Source organism: Eulemur rufifrons, chromosome 4 (genome assembly GCF_041146395.1).
Source record: "Eulemur rufifrons isolate Redbay chromosome 4, OSU_ERuf_1, whole genome shotgun sequence".
Classification (NCBI taxonomy): domain Eukaryota; kingdom Metazoa; phylum Chordata; class Mammalia; order Primates; family Lemuridae; genus Eulemur; species Eulemur rufifrons.
This window is the reverse complement of record NC_090986.1, coordinates 69,821,127-69,843,310: the sequence shown is the minus strand read 5'-3', so window position 1 is coordinate 69,843,310 and position 22,184 is coordinate 69,821,127. Positions and strand designations below refer to the sequence as shown.

General features: G+C 34.8%; 1 protein-coding gene across 1 annotated transcript in view; it reads right to left on the bottom strand.

Moving 5' to 3' along the window:
* The window catches only part of TRPC4 (transient receptor potential cation channel subfamily C member 4), a 192,097-nt gene that overhangs the window by 111,347 nt on the left and 58,566 nt on the right, over positions 1 to 22,184 (bottom strand). The window contains exon 2 of the mRNA XM_069467313.1: positions 9,195 to 9,599. Coding sequence (XP_069323414.1) covers positions 9,195 to 9,572 — 378 coding nt within the window. The 5' untranslated portion in view covers positions 9,573 to 9,599. The remainder of the gene's footprint in view (positions 1 to 9,194; positions 9,600 to 22,184) is intronic.

Below are 22,184 nucleotides of genomic sequence, written 5' to 3'. Positions count from 1 at the left end.
TAGTTTCCCTCAGAGATTCCAGAAACCAAGAAGGGATGTTATTATTAGGATACACACCAGAGTGGGTTAAGTATTGGGCAAAATTAGACCCACTCCAATTACCCATCATCGCCTTATTTAAGGGAAGAGAGGGTATGCATTCAGTTGATAAACTTGCAACTATTCATTTCTCTCACCCTCCAAAACCACTCACTCTTCATGGGTGGGTTTTAGCAATCTCTCAGATGGCTGTATTCTGTAAGTCAGCTCTTACAGACCTCAAAGCTCATGGTTTGGAATTATTGTCAAGTATTTCTAATAGATGATCCAAACACCAGTGACTTAGAACATTGACATATCTAGAAATTAACTGATCCAAAAAATGAGTGCTAAAACATAAATTGTGATAATGAAAATAAAAGCACTCTTTTTATTTTATTTTATTTTTTGCATTTTATTTACTTATTTTACTGATGCATAATAGGTGTACATAGTTTCAGGGTATATGTGATAACTTACTACATTAATATACTTTGTAAAGATCAAATCAGTATACTTGGGATATCTATCACCTTAAATATTTTTTCTCTGTGCTAGAAACATTCAAATTATTCTCTCCTAGGTATTTTGAAATGTAAGAATGTGCATTTGAAAATTAAATGTTAATTATTTTTTACATGCTTGAAGAACTGGTTCTTGAAAAGAATGTTTAAAATTCTATATTACCTAAATCCTCATTTGCTTGTGTTTCTGATATTAAAGCCATAAAACTCTACTCATTTTGCTTCTAATCAGAGAATAAATGAATATAGCTGAATGAAAGAAAGGGCATGTTAAAAACAGTTACAAAGTATTCTCATCATAATATGTATTTTCATAATTCCCAATTACATTAATGCTTTATGTATTCAATTAATTACAATTGTTAAATGACTTACTATTATTCCTAAATGATTAATATTTAGAGTATCATGATTAAAGAAGAAATTCATTTAATATATTGCCTACTGAAACATGATGTTATTATTTTTAGATTCAATCACAATGTTTATAATGGATTAGAGGGATTTAATAACAATGACCCCACAAAAGCTTTTTTCCCAAAGCCCACATTTGAAATATTCATTTCATTCTTTCATATTTTAACATAAATTCACTCCTCATGTTAGCAGGAACACTTCACGGGGTATTTGCTTTGAGGAATATTCAGCCTTTTCAAATGTGCATATGCATTTATAATCAAGTTTAATATAATAAATATAAAGTGCTTTGGGGATAAGAATTTAATAACTTTAAAATGGCGTCAAAGTGAAGAGACCTATTAATACATTTAGAGTGCTTATCTCGTGCTAGACATAACCACCTGTGTGCAGGAGCTGCGATCCCTTCTTATTTATTAGAAAATCAAGGCTCAAATGACTACATAATTGGGAGATCATAAGACATGATTTATATCCAAATCTTTCTCTCTCTAAACTCTTTTCATTATATCTTACTCCATCCATCCACCTATATGACTCAGTTTCTCTGCCTAAAAACAAACAAGAGCCCTGTCTTGTATTTTCACATTGTGGAAAAGAAATCCTTAAATACATGGAGGTATGTTTTATTGCTTGATGCTATTTTCTTTGTTTTGTTTTATCTAATTTTTCAGGAAGGGCTAAAATCCCTTTACTCTTGTGTGCTACAAACATAGTTAATGTTTTTTCTGCTTTCACAGTAAGTGTGTTTTATGCTGAGAGGAAAGAGCAAGAAAACATGTTTCACAGGGATTATTATCTATGATTTGCTGGTCTTCAGGGCAAAAGAAAAAAAACATGTTGACATGACTAAGGAGGTTAAATGGTGTATGATTTTATGAGTTAGAATAACCAGATAGCCTAAACCACTTTATCATATTAATAGCGTAACATAGTTCATCTTTTAAAAATTCTGTCTTTTAGGACAGAATTATTCAGATCTCTCGTGGCTGCCATTTGCCAGCTGACTAAACACAGACTTTGCTCTATCTTGTAACAGCTTTTAAACTCCCTGCTGTGGAATAATAAGACTCAATTTATTTTTTAGACTTTCAAAGTACGTGCTTATATTGACTACATTATAAAGATCAAATTGGAGGCTAATTTTCAGCTTTTTCATGTTAATGGCACATTAAGAGAATATTGTAAACAACTTTTCTATTGATAACTTACATTGGAAGATAAAGAAATATAATTGATGACTTAGCTATGTCTCTTAGTATCTTAGGAGGAGAAATGAGCATCTTTAATGTTTTACTATAACTTTCTCTTTTTCCCTTGCTCTCTCTAGCTCTTGCTGTCTCTGAATTTTGATGGCACCCAAGTTAAGGTTACACATATTGAGGCTCACATACTGTCAATATTCAGGATTTGACCTAAAACAGGATGTAATAAAGACAAACAGAAAGGAATAACCTCAAATGGGTTAACCACTAAGAAAAGTTAAAATGTTTTCACCCCACAGAGGGTGGCTCTAAGGATTAGAGCTTATAGACTATCTTGGTATACAGTATCATTTAATAATCACCATTTAAATTCATGAGACTGTAGACTTGTTCCAAAGCCTAATGTGGAAAATCCAATGAATGTAGGAATCAAAAATGGAACTTTTGCCATATCTGAATCTTGAAGCAGAAAATACATGGATTCAATCTGAAAAATCTAGATTTGTTTAAAGAACACAGTTCTATGCCCAGTACCCAGGGATATATTTATTAGCATCCATATCAACTGAAAAATATTCTATATTGTTAGCAGTATATATTTTTGGTTAGATATATATTTGCATTAATATGCTAAGACTAATCTCCTATTTCAGACTGCTTGATTTTCTGATCACATAACTGGCAATGTTTCCAAAGCCACAAATTGTATTAACAGATCTGTTGAGACTATAAAAAAGATCTCCTACATGCACTGAGATGGAAACAAAAATGTAAACTGAATTAAATTCTCTTTTGCTCTCCCTGAACTGGGTTTCTGTTTCCAATGATTGCATTTTTCAAATGAAAAAAGAAGTCTTGCACTCTAGAGGGTAAATTGCCGATGCTTAACTTAATCTTTTCAGCATATTTTGTGTTATTAGTATATTTGCTTGTCAATAAGAAGACAGAGATAATGGCATAATGCAATAATAATGCCAGTATTTTATGCTGTTATTATCTGTTCCCTAATAACAACACTTCTGCAGAATTTGAACATCACCGGACTTGAAGAAGCAGATAAGATTAAGACTACAATCCTGATTAACAACTGAGATTCAGAGACTTGTCCAATTAGCAAGTGGTGAACAGCACTAGAAGCCAGCATTTCTATCCCTTCATTCTGTGCTCTTCCGCAGCATTTCACAGCTTTTTTTTAATCATTTAACGTTTTTTTTAATTTCAAAGAATTATGGGGGTATGTATGTTTTCAGTTACATGGATCACTTTTGTAATGTTTGAGTTAGAGTTAAAAGTGTGCCTCTCCCCCAGAGAGTGTTCACTGAGTAAAACTCAATGGCAATCAAGCAAGAGGGAGGCATGAGCAGGGTATAGGTGAAAACCTGTCTAACGAGTACAATGAACACAGCTTCTAATGACTTTGTTATTCCTTAGTGTGATGCTATGGCAAGGAGTGTGTAGGGCCACAATTAATATGTATTGAGAAACAAAATTATAAATGGCATTATATTAATAATATTCAGGATGAGACATAGTCTGAATATGTAGATCTAGAGACACATTTAAATTTGTTTAATTCATATCCTAATTAGGATAATGAATTAATGATTTAAAAGACTCCAATTTGAATCGGCGCCGTGGCTACAGCCAGATCAGCACCGTGGTTATCTTCAGGGACTCTTCAGTTCCAGCACTGCTATTGCCTGGCTTTGTGGTCTGGCACGTGGCACTGAAGCCTTTTTCTGCCTTCATTTCCCCTTCTGCAAAGCGGGGAATAACAACAGCACCTTCCTTCATAGGGTAATGTAAATGTTAATGAGATAATGGGAGTAAAATGACCACAGTTACTAGCATAGTGACAGACTCAATGAATGTTATTATTATTACTGTTCTCATTTTTTGTCATGTTATTATCATCCAGGCCACATCAAGGTTGGTTGCCAGCTATTAATTCATAGATCCTTTCAGTCTGGCCCACCCCAGACAACAAAGGGTCCCCTTTTCTTTCCTTCCTTTGTAAAATGAGATGATTGATTTGATGATCTCTCCCAATTATAAAATTCTGGATTCCTTTTAGTAGAATTTTAAAACCAAAGTGTCTTCAACTAAATACTCTAGGATCTTAACTGTAGAACTAATAAATAATATCTAGCAAAGTCTTTTTTCCAAAGGGGGTGACCAACAATAAAGACATTATTGAAATTGGGAAACTCATATATTAAATACCACTTACTAATATTTAAGGGAATTAATTGAAATTTCCTGAAAACTAGGTTAACATAGTGTAGTTCAACACATCTAACATAAAATGTACAGCTGTAGGTCTTCTATACCTTTCAACGTCCCCTAAGTCAGTGGTTCTCAAAGTGTTGTCTTTGGACCGGCAGTAGGAGCACTTGTGTACATCTTAGAACTACAAATTCCAGGGCCTTGATTCTGCCGGTGGGATCCAGCAATTTGTGTTTTAACAAGTTCTCCAGTTATGATGCTAAAGATTGACAACTACTGATCTAAGCCAAAAAAATGGGTAAGCAAGTTCTGCTTCTGGTAAACATTTACTGAAGCAGCTACACCTAAAATTCAATCTGGCCTTAGAAGACATCTAAGACAAAGGTCTGCTAGAGATAATTAAAAGTCAAGCAACCAATCAATGGACTGAAAAAGAGGCTAAGAAGTCATTCCAGTTATTCGTTCTAGAGAAATAAGGTACTAAGAAGGTTAAAGAAAAGTTCAGGGCCAAGTGCGGTGGCTCATGCCTGTAATCCTAGCACTCTGGGAGGCTGAGACGGGTGGATCGCTCGAGGTCAGGAGTTCGAAACCAGCCTGAGCAAGAGCGAGACCCCATCTCTACTAAAAATAGAAAGAAATTATCCGGCCAATTAAAACATATATAGAAAAAATTAGCCGGGCATGGTGGTGCATGCCTGTAGTCCCAACTACTCGGGAGGCTGAGGCAGTAGGATCGCTTAAGCCCAGGAGTTTGAGGTTGCTGTGAGCTAGGCTGACGCCACGGCACTCACTCTAGCCCGGGCAGCAAAGCAAGACTCTGCCTCAAAAAAAAAAAAAAAAAAAAAGAAAGAGAAGTTCAGTAAAATCATCAGAGACTATCAGTGTAATGATTCCTGCTTAACGCGGAGAACCACAGGTTCTCTGTGTTGTCTATTACAAGAAAGAACTAAACTAAGTATTACTCTTTTCATGATTTTACAGTAATTTTTTTTAAAACAATAAGAACTCAATAGTCAGATTTACAAAGGTCTACACTAAATATAGAAGGAAATATTTACTGATCTGTTGCCATCTATTTATCTGGCAAATCTAAATATTTTCATTAAATGCTGCATTGAGGAAATCATTTAATAGACTCAAAATTATCAACATTTAAACAATGTATAAGGGCAAAAAGAGAAAATCAACGTTGGAGCTCCAGGAAGACAGGTGATTTTTTTTTTTGTTCAGTGTCCTTACTATCATCTCTATACCAATCCCTGACTGCATTCTTAAATCTAATATTTCTAATTAATTCCTAGATATCAATATCAATAAATCAAACACTAAGTACACCCAATCTGGTCCCATAAACCTTTTCTCGTGGTCTTATCTCAGTTGACAGTGTTAAATTTTCCAAGGTGTAAACCCTTCAACATTCTTCCTCTTTTCCCTTCAAGCCTTTCCTCTGCTCCCCTGCCCTCTACCCGCTAACATTTTGTATTTGCCAAATCCAGTCAATTTAACTTCGTAAGTACCTGAGGATTCATTTTTCTTTTCATCTGTTCAATGGTGACGACCTTTATTCCTTTTCCCATGATATTTTCCCTTTTCTCTCTTCACAACTGGACCTGAGACTCGAGAGAATGGGAACAATGTCTCCTCCTCAGAGCCTGGCACGTGACCCGGCAGAGCAAACATCCGGAAAGTGCTCCCTGGTGACTGTGCCTGAAGGGGACACGCATTCATCTGAAATCTCACAGCCTCCACGGTTTGAGGCTGCCATACTAAATATTTTCTCAGAGAAGAAAATTAATGTGACAACTTTATAAAAGGAGAATGTATTTCTAACACACACTTAATCACATTTTAGAATCTTAGTGTTCTGAAAATCAGATTCGTATGATATTTTTTATTAGAACATCTTTCTTTACATTTTAAGATAATACATTTATTTTGTCCAGTTGGCTATTATTATTTTCAGGTTTTAACATTTGGTTTCAATGACCCCAACAAAATGAATAACAATGTGTTCCAGGGTCTTTGGGGATACCCATGAGTCTGAAAATTCAGTGAATTATAATAATACACAAAATGGCTTTCAAGGATCACAAGAATAATCTAAGAAATCCCACTTTATGAAGGAACAAAAAATCTTGTCATGAACGTATTTGCTACCTGCAGCACATTGATTTATGGAAACTCTCATTCCAAAAGATGGCCTTGCTTAGAAGAGGAATTACCAGAGAAAATCACAAACAGCCAAGCTCTCCACCACATGTACTCACCATCAAATTGGTTTCACTGATCATCACCTAAGAGCACATTGAGGAATAACATTAATCAGGTGTGGAGCAGATGTGGTGGGGGAGGGGATAGGTGTATACATACATAATGAGTGTGATGAGCACTGTCTAGGGGATGGACACGCTTGAAGCTCTGATTCGTTGGGGGGGGTGGCAAGGGCAATATATGTAACCTAAATTTTTGTACCCCCATAATATGCTGAAATAAAAAAAAAAAAAAAAGGAAAAAAAAAAAAAAAAAACAGCCAAGTTCTAATGGGGTTTGGTACTGCCCAGGCCCTGAGGGAGTCTTTTGTATGCTACCTTGTGTACATTTCATGTTAGTGTAAAACCTCACTTTCATTTAAGATACCAGGAACTCTAAGGTAGGTTAGGATTGGTCTTTCAAAATTATAAGGTTCAAACAAAAAGATACAATTTTTGTTTATTCTGAGTGCCTTCACTGAAGAGGAATTCTAGAATGTACAAATAGAAAAGGAATTCTTGGCCAGCATACTGATACAAGAGAAATCTTCCAGAAACACATGGCCTGGGATATTTCAGAGTCCTGGCAGATCGCAAACCTTTACTGCCTTGTATTAATAATCGGGGTCCGGATCAAGTGCCTCTGAGGAGCCAGGACCTACTTGTGAGGCTGGAGTTTGGCTCAGAAGTTGAACATCTTCCAACAAACACTCTCATAATAGCACATGTCTCCAGACACCAAATTATCCTGGTCAGTACAAATGTCATTGACTAAAGAGACATTGAAATTTATGGTCAATGTTCTCTAGAAAATAGCACTAAGAAGGTTCTTTAGTAATAAACATAAAAATCACATTCAATGGCAGTTTTATTCTATAGACTTGCTTCAATCTAGAAAGATTTATACCACAGGCACAAAATCAGTCTTATGGTTGTCTATACAGATATAAAACAACAGGGTATACAATATCATTGTCATTGCCATTAGAAAACACAAATATTTTAGGAATATGATTGTGGGAGGGATTTCAGAATCACAACGTAGCTAAAGTTGTAGCATTTAAACTTACACAGACAAAAAGACTCTTACTGATTCCTGTTTGTGTACTGTACCTCTTTAGTGGTGAAAAACTGGGATAAAACTTAAAATACATCTTTAGATATTATCATTACCTATTTACCCCAATCAAGCTTTGTTCAAGTTTGAAAGTATATGTAAAACAAACAAATCTTCTTATCAGTAAAATTTTACCAATATGATGAGAAGGTAAACCACAAACTACAAACAACTGTGTATGAAATAACAAAAAGCTGGCAAAGCAACAAGCTGGGAAGAATTGTTATTGTGGAGTGTTGTTTTATCAAAGTTTTGGTTCAGGTACAGGGAAGGGGTGAACAGGGGTGAGACATAATAAGAAGGGACTATAAAACACAAACTTTTGAGAAGATAGGCAGACAGCCACAGCCACGAGGTTCTCTTCCTTTTGGCAAGGATTTGATTAAAGTCCTCCAGGAAAGCAAAGATAATGGTAGCCACAGCAGAGCTTGCTTTAAAAGAAAGTCACACCTCCTGGTAGACTATCATTTGCAGAGAGAGATGTGTGTATCATCAAACAGGGCAGAAATTGTTAGAGCTGTAATAACACACATTTTATGAGATTGTACTTTAAAAGACAGCTTTTTGAGCCACTGCAGTATATGCAATGTCTTTGCAATTAGTCAATTAGCCTTGATGCAGGGGAAGTGAAGAGTTCAGGGTGAAAGGAAAAAGGATCAAATAGATAATTCAGATCCAGGGCAGTAACAAAGGGAAGGATTCTAGACAGACAAAAACAGACTCCTTATTCATTCCTGTCTATGGTGTCTCACTTCCTGGTAAAAGACAGCGTGATAGAAAAAAAAAAATACATTGTGTTTATAATTGTGTGCCACTATAGTTTATTTTCTATTGATAACAATAAGATTTATCTACATTTTTACCCATTTTTACCATTAGTAAATTTGATATAGTTAGGCTTATAGTCAGGGTTCAGCTATTTCCTAGTAATCTTTTTTTGTTTCTTTAAGTCTCAATTTGAAAGAATTTATTAGAGTTTGTTAAGGGACAATATCCAAATAGATTGTGCAACTCACTAGTGCAGTAGGATGCAGAAGCCCAGAATGGGCAAGCAGGTTAAGTTAGAAAAGTAGGTTAAGTAGGGAAAGAAAAAAAAAAAAAACAATTCAGTGTGAGAATGTTGGAAAATGAAAGACAAGAGGAAAAACACCCACACATACACATTAAGCTACAAACAACATATGTTGAGCACTGCATAGAAATGTTTCCAATTTATGAGAAGGCTACATAGGTTGCTTTGTTTTGCTTTAGTTCTCACAATCACTTACGGTTTGCCAGGGCAGGAAGTGCAAGTAGAGGGAACTGCATACTTAACATAGTTTTCTGTTATAACAGTTCTGATTTTGATGCTTATATTTCTTAAAATTTCAGAGAATTTGACCATCTAAAGAAAACTTCTGCAGGCAAAATTAATTAAAAATTATATTTTTACATGTACCTGTTTTTCTCCACTAGGCTTTTTGTGGTTCAGTAACAGCTCAACGGCTCCAACGACTTCTTTTCTGATAGCATGCAATAGAGCATCTCCAACATAGACATTAAAGCTTAAGAGAAGTTCGATGAGCTCCAAGTTCTCATTTTCAATTGCAATGAGGAGAGCAGTTCTTCCAAGAGGGTCAATGCAATTAATATTGATTTTAAAATAAATTTCAGCTTCCTCTAGGGATTTCTTGACACTGGCATAATCTCCCTTTTCCACAGCATTCAGGTAGGCTTTTTCGGATGGTGAGAGTTCTGATTCTGCCCGTACTATCCTTAGAGGGATGCGATCTCTGTAGGGGGCATTAACATTTCTTTTGTAATAGAACTGAGCCATGTTTCATGCCATGCTATTTCTTTGTCTCTGAAAGTACAAACAAAAGTCACAAGGATTAATGTTGGTATGCTTTTAAAATTATTACACATTATACTTTTTTTCCAACAATGATATCAATAACTTCTAAGAGTTAAGGGTTTTTCCTCCCATAAATAGTGGAAATAGAACTAATAGTTATTCAGTTATTTAAAAACACAAGGTACAAAGTCCTAATCTAAGGGAAAATAAGGTCAGTATTTGATAAGTTATTTACAAAGTTACTCTAAAAGTGACATTTATCAGAGAATGCATCTATAGAGATTTAGAAATTATTTACAAAATGTGTCAAATACATATGGCTTTTAACAAAGCACTTGGAAAGCAGAGGCTGTATCTTTAAGGTTTCAAAATTAGACCAGGGATATTCAAATGGCCATTCACGGTCAATTTTGCTAATCATGGAAATGCTACTGAGATTATGGAATACCATTATCTTGGCAAAATATTTTATATTTGTTATATATTCTCTTCTTAATGCTAGCAATATTGACATCAAAGTTTATGTAAATAACATTACTGTCAAAAAAATATACTGAGCCTGATAAACATAATTTTATTTTTTCGTCTTTGTGAGCTCTTTGAGGGGGAAAGAATGTGTATTGCTGAAATCCATAAAGATGAGCTTAGACTTCCAAAAAGAAGTCTTCCAAAAGAAGGATTTGGAAAGGGATTAAATAGAAAGACATTTATAAAAATGCTATTTTCTTCATTCTGTTCCCTTTATATCATGAACAATAAGCCACAAGACAGGAATGTAGTCACTGTAAAATGTATTATTTGGAAGTTACAGTAAAGATACAATTGAAGATGAAGACATTACTTCAAATAAATGAAATCTCATGTTGAGATAAATTAGTAACAAAGTTGCTGGAAGCTATATTGATTTATTATCATCCTAGTGATACAAATTTATAGAAAAAATGTATTACATTTTTAATATAATTACTTTAGAGCTGTTATTTTCTCATTTCATACTTATCATCTGAACTATTTTATCATTCTGTTACTTAAACTCACATGTTTATTTACATGTTTTATATGCAAAATAAAAATGGGTCATTGTAAGTACCTAAACATGCATATTTGTTTTAACTGGTCTTTTTAAGCCTAATCATTTTATGAGTAAATCAATCTGATTTGAATAATGCTTTAACTGTACACTAAACATGCACTGTATTGACAATTATGGTTATATTTAATGTGATATTTTCAGTTTGGAAAATGTTATGTTGTTTCCATTCTACCTTAATTTATTCCATTACCAAGTTAAGTTTCACTCTCTGACATTCAGATCATTCATCATGATTTCTCAAATATCTAGATTCCAGAACCAATATACAAAACAATTATTTCATAGTTTTTTTCTCTCTGACATGTTAGACTTAGCATTTTGTAAAGGTACCTTCATAAACTAAGCAAAAGTGGCTGTTCAAAATGTATTAATTTTAGATGGGCAAATTATTTGGTTGATGCCTGAGTATAACTTCACTATTTTGGGGATGCTTTGACTCATTCTAGAATAACAGAAATAGCATTTACATTATAGAATAACAAGGAGAATTTAATATTCCTCCAATATAACTAAAACTTCAATAAATCAAGATGTTTATGATACTATGTCATTTTGATAATCTAATCCTGAATGTCCCATTTGTGCATCCGTGATGCCTTTAAAATATTGGCCTTAGAAGGTCAGTGGTCCCCCACTTCCCCAGCATGTCTTTTCCTGGTCCCAGGTCAGTATCCTTAGGAGTGTGTGGGATCAACGCCTTGTCCTTCAAACTGCAATCTTATCAGGACTACAGTCTAAGTGGTTCATAATGATAGTAACTGGCATTTATATTCTATTTCAGCAGTATATATACTTCTCTATTATCTCACTTTGTTCTTACCCATGCCTCTTGGAAAAATATGTGAATTTTTCTTTTAGGGTTGAATTCAAGCTTTCCTACCAATACTGTTTTTTGCTTGAGGCAAGTGTTTGAATGTAGTTTACTCAAAATACAGATTAAAATGCAAATATGCACACAGTTACACACATCATATCAGAAATTCATGTGGATTATGATTCAGTCAAAATTAGGAATCAGCCCAGAGAATGGAAAAATTGCATTTTATTTTATTTCATTTACTTGATTTTATACATGATGCTATCAAAGAATTAGGCAGGGAACAGCATTTTACTCTTCATTGTTAATGTACAGGATGTCAGTGACAATAAGGGAATGGTGGATAGAATAGAGGTACTGGAAAACTTGGGCGAAGAGGGCAGATAAGGATAAATTAGACTTGTTAAAATCTATTTCATTTAATCCAGATAACTTCCACAAATGTAAACTTCGTAAGTACATTTTTAAAAGAGCGAGGCTGCCAAAAAGGGAAGATATACTCCAGTCAACATTGTATTTAAGAGGTGACCTGGGCATGAAATATTATATCAGATAATCTGTTTATCCATAATATGAGGAAATCAACACTTACCAAAAAATTGAGTGGGAAGATAAGAATCAAATAGTGCTGAGAAAGATCTTTTATTAACTCTCATCCCCTTTTACAATCTCTTGAATTTGAAAAAATATCAGAAAGTACTTTAGGAAGGCCAGATAGATTTTAAACATATTTAAATTTTAAGTGAATTAAATTTAAAAAATTAAACATTTAAAGTGGAATCTTAAAACATAAACAGAGAGAAAGACTGAGAGGGAGAGAGGAGAGAAAGAGAGAGAGAGACAGAGAGCGCGCTCACAACTCCGATGGCTACAATCTTAAGAGAATAAGGAAGATTCTACAATTTTTCAGTACATAGACTTGTCCTTTTTGATGACTTGAGATGCAGGGATACTAACTGAAGGACAAAAAAATCAAGTTTAACATTTTATAACTGTGCTATATGAATGCCATAGCAAGTGGAAGGTGCTGATAAGGCTGATGGAGTTTCTGAGCTGACACACTTATCAGCAACTAGGGAATTACTGCTGGATAAAAAGTCTGTTGAAGAACAGGGGACTTGTAGGAAATATCTTGACCTAAAATGTTGAAATAAAAGAGTGTTGCTTGTCCTGCACTTTTAGAACGAACTTTCTGAAGGGAAAAAGATTTTTTCTCACTATGCAATTACAGAATTTAAAGGACCCTTTAAACTAAAATTTATTTTCCCTAATTGAGCTGGGGATTTAAAACAACAAAAATGTGGAGAGTGCTACCACTTGGTATTGATCCCAAGAGAAATTTAAAAAATCATCACTAAAGATTAAAACTACAATTATCTAAGCAACATAGAGATATACCAGAAAACAGAAAGTTCCAGGTATTTATATAGATCCGAAGGCATATTTCCTAAAGGATAAGCTTAGTTGTAAGGTGGAAAAAACAGTGAATTTGAGTTGCAAAGAACATAAGAGAAAGGAAATATATAGAAAGCTCTACTCCTTAGTATATATATTACTAAAGGTAAAATGAATTTCCCCAAAACAGCTTTTTTTTCCTTCCTTTTCTTCTCTTGTTCATTATCAAAAAGATACGTGTATACAGATGTGATCCCATGATACAGTGAGAAATACTCTTATTTGTTGTTATTTGTTACAAATAAAACTATACACACTTAAGTTTTATTTGTACTTTTTTCTGGAATATGACATGAAATAAAATTTTCCTGGCTTAGCTCATTCACACTCAATCCAATTTGAATTTTTTCTTGCTATTTTCATAGCATATTATCTCATTAATCTTTGGCATATCAGATACTCCACATAAAAGCATATGCTCTGATTTTTGCTATCACTCTGAATTTCAGACCCCTTCTAGTTTCATTGGACAGAAAACTATATATATATAGTTCAGGAGTTGCAAGTCTTACACCAAAAATGTCATGTATTGACTGAAACATTTGTAACTTAGTCCAACCAAAAAAAAAAAAAAAAAAAAGCTGCCAAAAGTTTTCAGTTTTCTCTTGTTTTGATGTTACAAAAGTACAGTGAACTACTAAAGTCTTTTAAAAAGTTTTAGTGGCATTTCTATAAATTCTAAGACAATGAGATTATATTACTCAACAACAAAAACCACTTTACTAACTCAAATATGATGACATCCTAGAATTTTAAAGAAGGAAATTGACATTGTATTTATTTGTAATATTGAGGCCCCTTAAGAGTTAACAAGGACCAAACTTAAAACTAAACACCAAATATCCCCATTTTAAAAATACACATATTGAGGGGAAGAGCATATGCAGGGCAAAAATTTTTATTTAGCTGGATTTTCATCTCATGGGATTTTGAAAATATGTTTTAGAAAGCATATGTAGCGGTCAAAATTTGAATATTCATCCTGAGAGTTAGAACACATGCATTGATCTATTTCTTTCCCCTGCCCCACCAGATTTCAAGGGAAAAGATAGTCTCTCCTCACTCCAGCTGCTAATCCCACTGTCTTATCTTCTCTCCATTCCCACTTCCCTAACACTTTACACTTTACATAGTCATCGTCTTCTTCTTCTTCTTCTTCTTTTTTTTTTTTGAGACAGAGTCTCATTCCATCACCCTGGCCTGAAGTGCAGTGGCATCAGCCTAGCTCACAGCAACCTCTACCTCCTGGGTTCAAGCAATCCTCCTACCTCAGCCTCCCAAGTAGCCTGGCTAATTTTTTCTGTTTTTAATATAGACTAGGTCTTGCTCTTGCTCAGTCTGGTCTGGAACTCCTGAGCTCAAGTGATCCTCCCGCCTTGGCCTAGGAGTGAGCCACCTCGCCTGGCCACACCATAGTCGCCTTCTTTCATGCCTGAAACCTCTTTCTGCAAATGTACTTCTTTCCTCAAGTCACAAATGAACTTATGTCTCTTATTCAAGTTTACAAGATGAGTTTATAAACTTTAAGCTCATGTTTCATTTACTCATTGATTGTCCCTGACATGGTATTTATCCTTGTCATGAATGAAATTTTTTTCTTAATTGTATCCTGCTAGTTGCCAGGCACATTTAGCACTTTTCAGGTCTTATGATACTTGAGTTTTCCGTAGCCTCTGAAGACAAGCCCTCTGAAATAAAACTTGTTCTGAGTTGGGTGCTGTGACACTCTTCTCTAATGTGTCATCTCCTACCTCAACATTCCTGTTCTCTCAGTAGTTTGCACAGACTCATTTTCTTCTGCCCAATGCCAAAGTGTTGATATGACCAGACTTCTGCTTGTGGCTCTTCACCTATCCCTCTCCTTATTCTTATCCATCAGTTGTTAGAATGCTCCGTGGAACTCACACATGCATTTTAAAATATGCTATAAAATCTATGTTGCCAGACCAACCTGTGCTGTCCAATATGGCAGCCATTAGTCACATGTAGTTATTTCAGTGTAAATTAACAAAAATTAAATAATATTAAGAATCACTTCTTACATCTTACTGGCCACATTGCAACGGCTCAACAGCATTCCATCACTGCCACATCACTGACTTTAGTTCTTCATCCTCTTTTACATGGGTTACAGCCATCTCCTGCTAAATAATCTCACTGATACTAGTCTTGCATCCTTCCTGTTTATCCTCCCCAAGACCATATACCTAATCTTTCTGAAATGCAAATCTGACTGAATCACTCTCTCACTTACAGCCCCTATAAGACAATAACCATTCACAGAAAAAAGACTAACTTATCATGGGCTACTGGTACCTTCATGATCTGGCTTCCAAGACTGCTCCTGGCACACCTTATTTTACACTTCCAAGAATATCAAACTACTGACTGAGTACTATATACCTCTAAGCCTTTGCTCATGCTGTTCTTTATAACTTGAATACTTTTCCTCCCCTGGAACCCCTAGCAACTCCTGCCATGTTGTAAAACCTTCTCTGAAGTATTATTACAGCCTCTGAGGACTTTCCTTCCTCTCAAGGCAAGGTTATATGGCCCTTTTTATGCACCTTTATAAACCCTATGGATCTCTTAGATTTAGAGCATTTCTTACAGGTCTGTATACAAGAGATTGTGACTTACACAGTTTTGCACCGGTGCCTTAAAGTTCTTAAAGAATCAGTGAATTAAGGACTATACTCTTAGAGTTATTCTACTGCATTTTAGACTAAGGAACAAAATAAATAGGGTCAAATGGCTTTAAACACTTGCCTCAAATTCGGTTAGCACTTCCAGTCAATAGCTATTAAGCTATCAAGTCAACTGTGCAAAATATTTTCACTTTTTACCTATTTTTCTTCTCTGTACATCTTTACCACTAAGCTTTTGTCAGCTGCGTAAGGAATTACAACTCTAAGAGGAATGACAACTGCAATGTGTATCAACACATGCATCACTCAGGGCTCTGGAATATGATTCTCACTCTTGTTGCAAAAATCTTCAGGAGGGCATAAGACTTTAGTCATCTGCTGATACTTACAGAGGAATATGAGCACAGAGGGAAAAATTCAAGATATCTTATGAAAGAAATTTGAATATACTACAATAGGAGAAATATAGTTAATATGCCAGATAACAGGAGGCTAAAATATGTATATTAATCTCTACAAAATTATAAAAATAGTAGGAGAAAAACTTAGGAATAAGAAATCATTAAGAAGAAATAACTGGAGATACTGGTAGAACAACAGTAGAATGGATCAGTGAACTGGTCATGAATTTCTCTCAGTTTGTAAAATATAAAAGTTAATAGAAATAGAGAATAGAAATACAAGGGGCAGTATCTATAAAATGTCAGTCACAGAAAGCAAAAATGAAATAATAGAGTATAGGAAATATTTTTATCAGTAATCACCAATAATTTTCATAACCACACAAAGTTATATAAGACCTCAGATTGAAAGAATCCATAGTGCCACATAGGGTATAAGAACAACCCCCTTATGGACAGAAAAAGATTCTAAAAGATGGGAGGAAAAGCATATCCCCTATGAGACTGCAACCCCATGCCTCATTAGGAATAGCTAAGTCAATGTTAATTAATTGTTCTAGAAACCTTTGCACAAGAAAGGTAAGATTGTAACCAATAAATAATCATTATTTCACTGTTTACATTCATAAATTCCTGCCTGTTTAGCTGAGGTAATATCTTGCTCATCTGGGCAAAGAGCTCCTTTATTAAACAACAGCTTACTTATCAAGACTCTCTTCAGATTTCCCACCTTGTTAAACCCATCAGTTGTAAACCATTATGTCACAAATATTGCCTTATCTCAATCATTTTCCCACTTTGAAAGATCCACCTTAAACCACCTGAGCCCAGGCCAGAAATCCCTACAAATATCTTACCCTGACTGCCCCCTTCAGTGACACTGCAAAACTCAGTGCTCTCCTTTACTGTCATCAGTTCTAATAAACAGCTTTCTTTCGTTAGAAAATTGTATGGTGATAATTTGAGGAGTTCAATAAATAAAGAGTCAGGTTAATATCAGACTTCTTGACAGCAAATTTGGAGGCAAGAATATAATGAGGTATTGCTTTGAAAATAGAGAAGAAAAAAAAAAAAAACCCAGAAGCTAGAATTGTACATCTTATTAAAATTATTTAAATGCAGGAAGGAATAAAATTAGTCTCACACATATGATCTCAGACAATTTTTTACTCAAAGACCATATTTGAACTTAGAAGAACACTATAAGAAAAGTATACATAAAGATAAAACAAGAAAATTTTCTGTTCTTTAGAAAGTCAAGAGATTTTTATCTGTTTTGTTCACTTACATATCCATGATGCTCAGAAAAGGGTCTGGTATATAACAAATGCTCAATAAATATTTGTTGAATGAGTAAAATATTTACTGAATTCCTATATGTCAGATTTGTATACTAAACATTGGCAATACTCTAGTGATGAGTACCAACATCCTTGTACTCACAGAGCTTATGATCCATCGGAAGGGACCCACACACAAAAAAGCAAACAGAATAATTATAAATTTCGATAAGTGCTATAATGGAAACAGTAGATAGAGAAATTTGGCAGGAGGGGAAGAGACGGAGAGCTACATGAGGACAAGTGAACAGAGGGAACCTCTCTGAGACATGAGAGATGATAAAATGCTAGCTACGTGGAGAAGTACAGAGAAGAGCATGAAGTTAAAGGGAATAGAGAGTGAGAAAACCAAGATGCAGGAGGAATAGGATGTATTCTAGGGTATGAGAGAGAGCCAGTTAGCAGGAGCATAGTATTGTAACAAAGGGAAAGAGCAGAGGAGATGAGTCTGCAGAACTAGACAGTAGTCAGACAGCATTCAAGCTAAGGACTTGGAAATTTATTCTAAGCATAAGAAGAAGTTACAGAAGGACTTTGAGTAGGGGAATGACATAATCTGATCTCTAATTTTAAAAATCACTCCTACTGCTGATTGATTAGGAATTGTGCAAGAGCAGTAGCCAAGAGACTATCTGGCAATGAACCTGTGAGTGCCATCAAGGGTCTACAGGAAAGTGCAAACATTAACACAGTAACCCCTAGGATTAAGAATGCAAATCTCACAGACGCTGATGGTAACAAAATATTCATGGGGATTTAAATTTCTGCTCATATTTTATGAGTTTATTAATATTTTTATTAGTGCTCTGATTAAATATGAGTAATCTTACTCTAATCCTTCTTTCCCTATCCTATATTATTTTTCATAATTTGTAGAATTTGAAATTTTTCAGGAATATATATCATTTTAAAACAGGAATGTGCATGTACATTACTATTATTATTGCTACACCAGAAACACTTGTACTTCTTTACCTTGCCTTGTTTACATGAAAGCATAACCTGTCATAAGGAACATATTAAAAAGAAATGTGTGTGTGTTGGAGGGCTCAAAATATTTTGCAAATAAGTACTTTACAAGATCATACAAAGAAAGACAAAATAACCTGTTTCAAAAATGACTTACTCAACAGAAATATGTATTCAAAATGCTCCACCATAATCATATCCTGTGGCCCATAGCCAACCTCCAGTTTCTGAATTTGCATGTATATGTGTGTTTATATGAATAGTTATGGTTGCAATGGTGAGTCTTTTGCCCAAAACAAAAAGAAATAAATACTTTGATGACAGCAAAAATATATAAAATGCTTACATTTGGATGTACATATAGAATATTTGATAAATATATGATCCTTTTACTTAAAAAAACCAATTGATCAATTAGGAGATTATTGCAGAGATAAGAAAAGATACTATGTGGCTCAGATGTTACTATTTTTCCCCGTTGTTGCAGTGGCGGTGGTGGTGGGTGTGTGAAGGAGAAAGGCAGAGAGAGAGAAGTAACTGAACACATGCTGTGGAGTAGCATTTTAACAAGAAAGCATGACAAATCAGAATGGGGAATGGAAAAATAATGAATGATGTTGAGACGACTGGTTAGCAGTTCTGGAAATAATTATTTTGTAGCACTATGAGAATGGATAATGGATTTTAAAGTTAAATATTAGATAAAATGATAAAAAAAAATATAAGTAAATATTAGTCTACCTTTTCAATGGGGAAGAGTTTTTCCTAAGCAAAAACAATGGAGAAATGACTGTGAGAAAGACATAATATGCATACATAACACTTAAAAACTCTTAGTACTAAAACAAAATATACAAAATTAAAATGCAAAATAACTAGGGGAATTATTCAAAATAAATAGACAGAGAAGAGTTTAAGTAGGAAAGAAAAACCACTAAGATTCAAAGAGTCAAATGAATACCCCCCCAGAGGAAAGGAAATATAAATAGAAAGTATCATTTTAAGAAGCATTCAACTTTACTGACCTCTAAAAGCGGAGAAGTCTACCACTAAGATAAAAGATATTGCACGCCAAATATGATCAGATTACAGACAAAAGAATGCCCAATACCAGAAACGATGCAGTGAAAATACTTTTTCTCATAAATGGCTGGTTTAAACTGAAAAGGAATTAGAAATATGTGCATCAGTCTTTTGAAAGGTTCAAGTCACTTACCCTAGGATACCTCTTCCAGGGATCTACTCTAGAGCTATATTTTACAAGGCAGACAATGCAGATACAGAAGTAAAGATAACTCTGTTATTTATTGTTGGGAAAAATTAGAGAGACTCAAAAGCCAATAATTGTAAGCCAGTTCAATGAAGTACTGAATTGTTTTTAATAAAAAGTATGTGTTTCATTTTACTGTCATAGAGAAATAACCATATGATAAGTGATAATTATGGATAAAATTTTAAACATAAAAATGCATTTACAACAATGAAAAAACCTATACTAAGAAAGCGGTAACTGCACTAATAACTAAGAAAAGTTATACATAGGTAATTAGCAATTTTTGTTTTCTATGTTTAAGTTTTTGATAATGAGAACACTATCATTTTAATAAAAACCTCTTTAATAACAAAATAAAAGTTTATTTTGTTAAAAGGAACACTTAGCTGTCCTTAATAACTAGCAGGACTCTTCATGTTTAAAGGTTTTTGACTTGTTTTCCATGATTTCAAATGCTAAAACCAAGATTAATATAATTTTTTGGGGGGAGGGAAGGTCTCGCTCTGCCACCCCAGCTAGAGTGCAGAGGCATCATCATAGCTCCCTGCAGCCTACAACTCCTGGGCTCAAGGAACCCCCTGCCTCAGCCTCCCAAATAGCTGGGACTACAGGCACGTGCCAGCACGCCTGGCTAATTTTTCTATATTTAGTAGAGACAGCAGGGGCGAGTGAGGTCTCGCTCTTGCTCAGGCTGTACTCCAACTCCTGAGCTCAAGCAATTTCAAGCAATTCCCCCACCACCCCCGCTCCCCGCCCCTCCACCCCACCCCCTGCCTTGGTCTCCCAGAGTGCTAGGATTATAGGGGTGAGACCACGCACAGCCAGCAGTGACCTTTTAATACTAAGACTTGTCCAAAGATTAAATGGTCTATCCCAGGGGCTAGTAAACTCCCTGTTGTTGGCAGTACTCAAGCATAGACGACACAAAGGAATGTTGTAGAGAGCATCCAAGAACCAGATGAATGGCTAAATTAGATAATCTCTAATGAACATTGTGACTGACTCTGTGATTCTATTAGTCTCTGCTTAGTCATTGATTCTGCCAATAAATCATGTGACCTCTAACACGTTACTAATTCTGCCACTCTTTTTATTTTTCTGTTAAAGTTACAGTAAATGACCTTCATGATTCTACCGAGCTCTATAGTTTTTTTACTCAATTTTAAAAAATACTAGTGTTCTGTTTTGATACATAATTTTCCTGCTCTTGGTCATGGACTGGGTGTCTCTTCATTATATACCATTGAGGTTTCCAAAGAAACTATTTCCAAATATAACTGTTCAGATAAACACAACTATGAGAAATACTTTCCAATGTATTTATTTTATGATATCTAAAAAGAGAAATTAAGTTTTTGAACATCATACAATTAGAATTTTTTATGGTAGTCCTCAGTCTAAATATTATACTATACTACGAAATTAATTTGGTTACTTTTATTTCTAAAAAGTACTTGTTATTAAAACAAAATTATATATCTTCCTTTTGATAATGAAGCATATATGGGCTTACAATTAAGCTAGATTTAAAAAAGAATTTTCTTATTAAGGATACAGTTTTACAAATTTGCACATTGTATTTCTATGTGTTATAAAATACATTTGTCAAAAATGATTTATTGAGGCTTATTCTGTGTTGGATCATGACTACTTTGCGGGTTGAGGATATAAAGTCACATAAAACACAATCCCAGTGGCTGAATTTTATGATATGTAAATTATACCTCAAATAAAGCTGCTTCAACAACCATCACACCCCCTGACCTCAGGGAGGACATCACAAAGGCCGGAGGAGCTTGTTGACAGCCAATGGTAAACACCATGTGGCAAGTTCTCCAATAGGGGTTTGAGCAACTTTTCTGGAGGATTCAGAAGAGAAAGCAGTTAGCTGTACCTGGGAGGACAGAAAAGCTTACTAGAGGAGGTGGAGCTTCACTTAAGTATTTAACTATGAATAGATATTTCCCCATGATTATATGGAAGCAAGGAATTCCAGGAATTCTTACAGTAGTGGGGATGAGAAAGAGTTCCCCATTCTACGCTGGCTTCTGCTCCTAAAACAACTGTAGGTTTTCATAACTAGTTCTACCTTTACACAGTGACTTTCCTGCTGTACCTTTTTAAAATTTTTGTTACCTCATCTAATTTACTGAGCAATCCTTATTATTTTCTACCAAATGCTGAACTTTTTAGTGATTATATAAATTTGAGAATACGAAAGCACTATACAAAATCACAGAAGGTAGTAAGTTTCTGTGGCTCAGAAAAGTTGAATAACTTCTGCAATGTCACACAGCCAAGTGTTACTCCAGAAGACAGAGCAAGAGGATGAGCAACGAAAATGCAGATGGTGTCAGTGATTGAGAAATCAGAGACAGACGTGGTAAAAACCTTCAGGCTAAATTCTACCACACATTCTCAGACAGTTTTTGGTCTAGGCAGGCAGGAGCTAGAGTTCTACCAGAGCTGCTCCTTAACGAAGCTGCTCTTTAGGACATTTGTTCTTGCCTTATTACTAAAATAGCCAGAGTTTAAGATTCTACATTAACCCCAGACACCTGCAACAGGAAAACAACAAAATAACAACAATAACAAAAT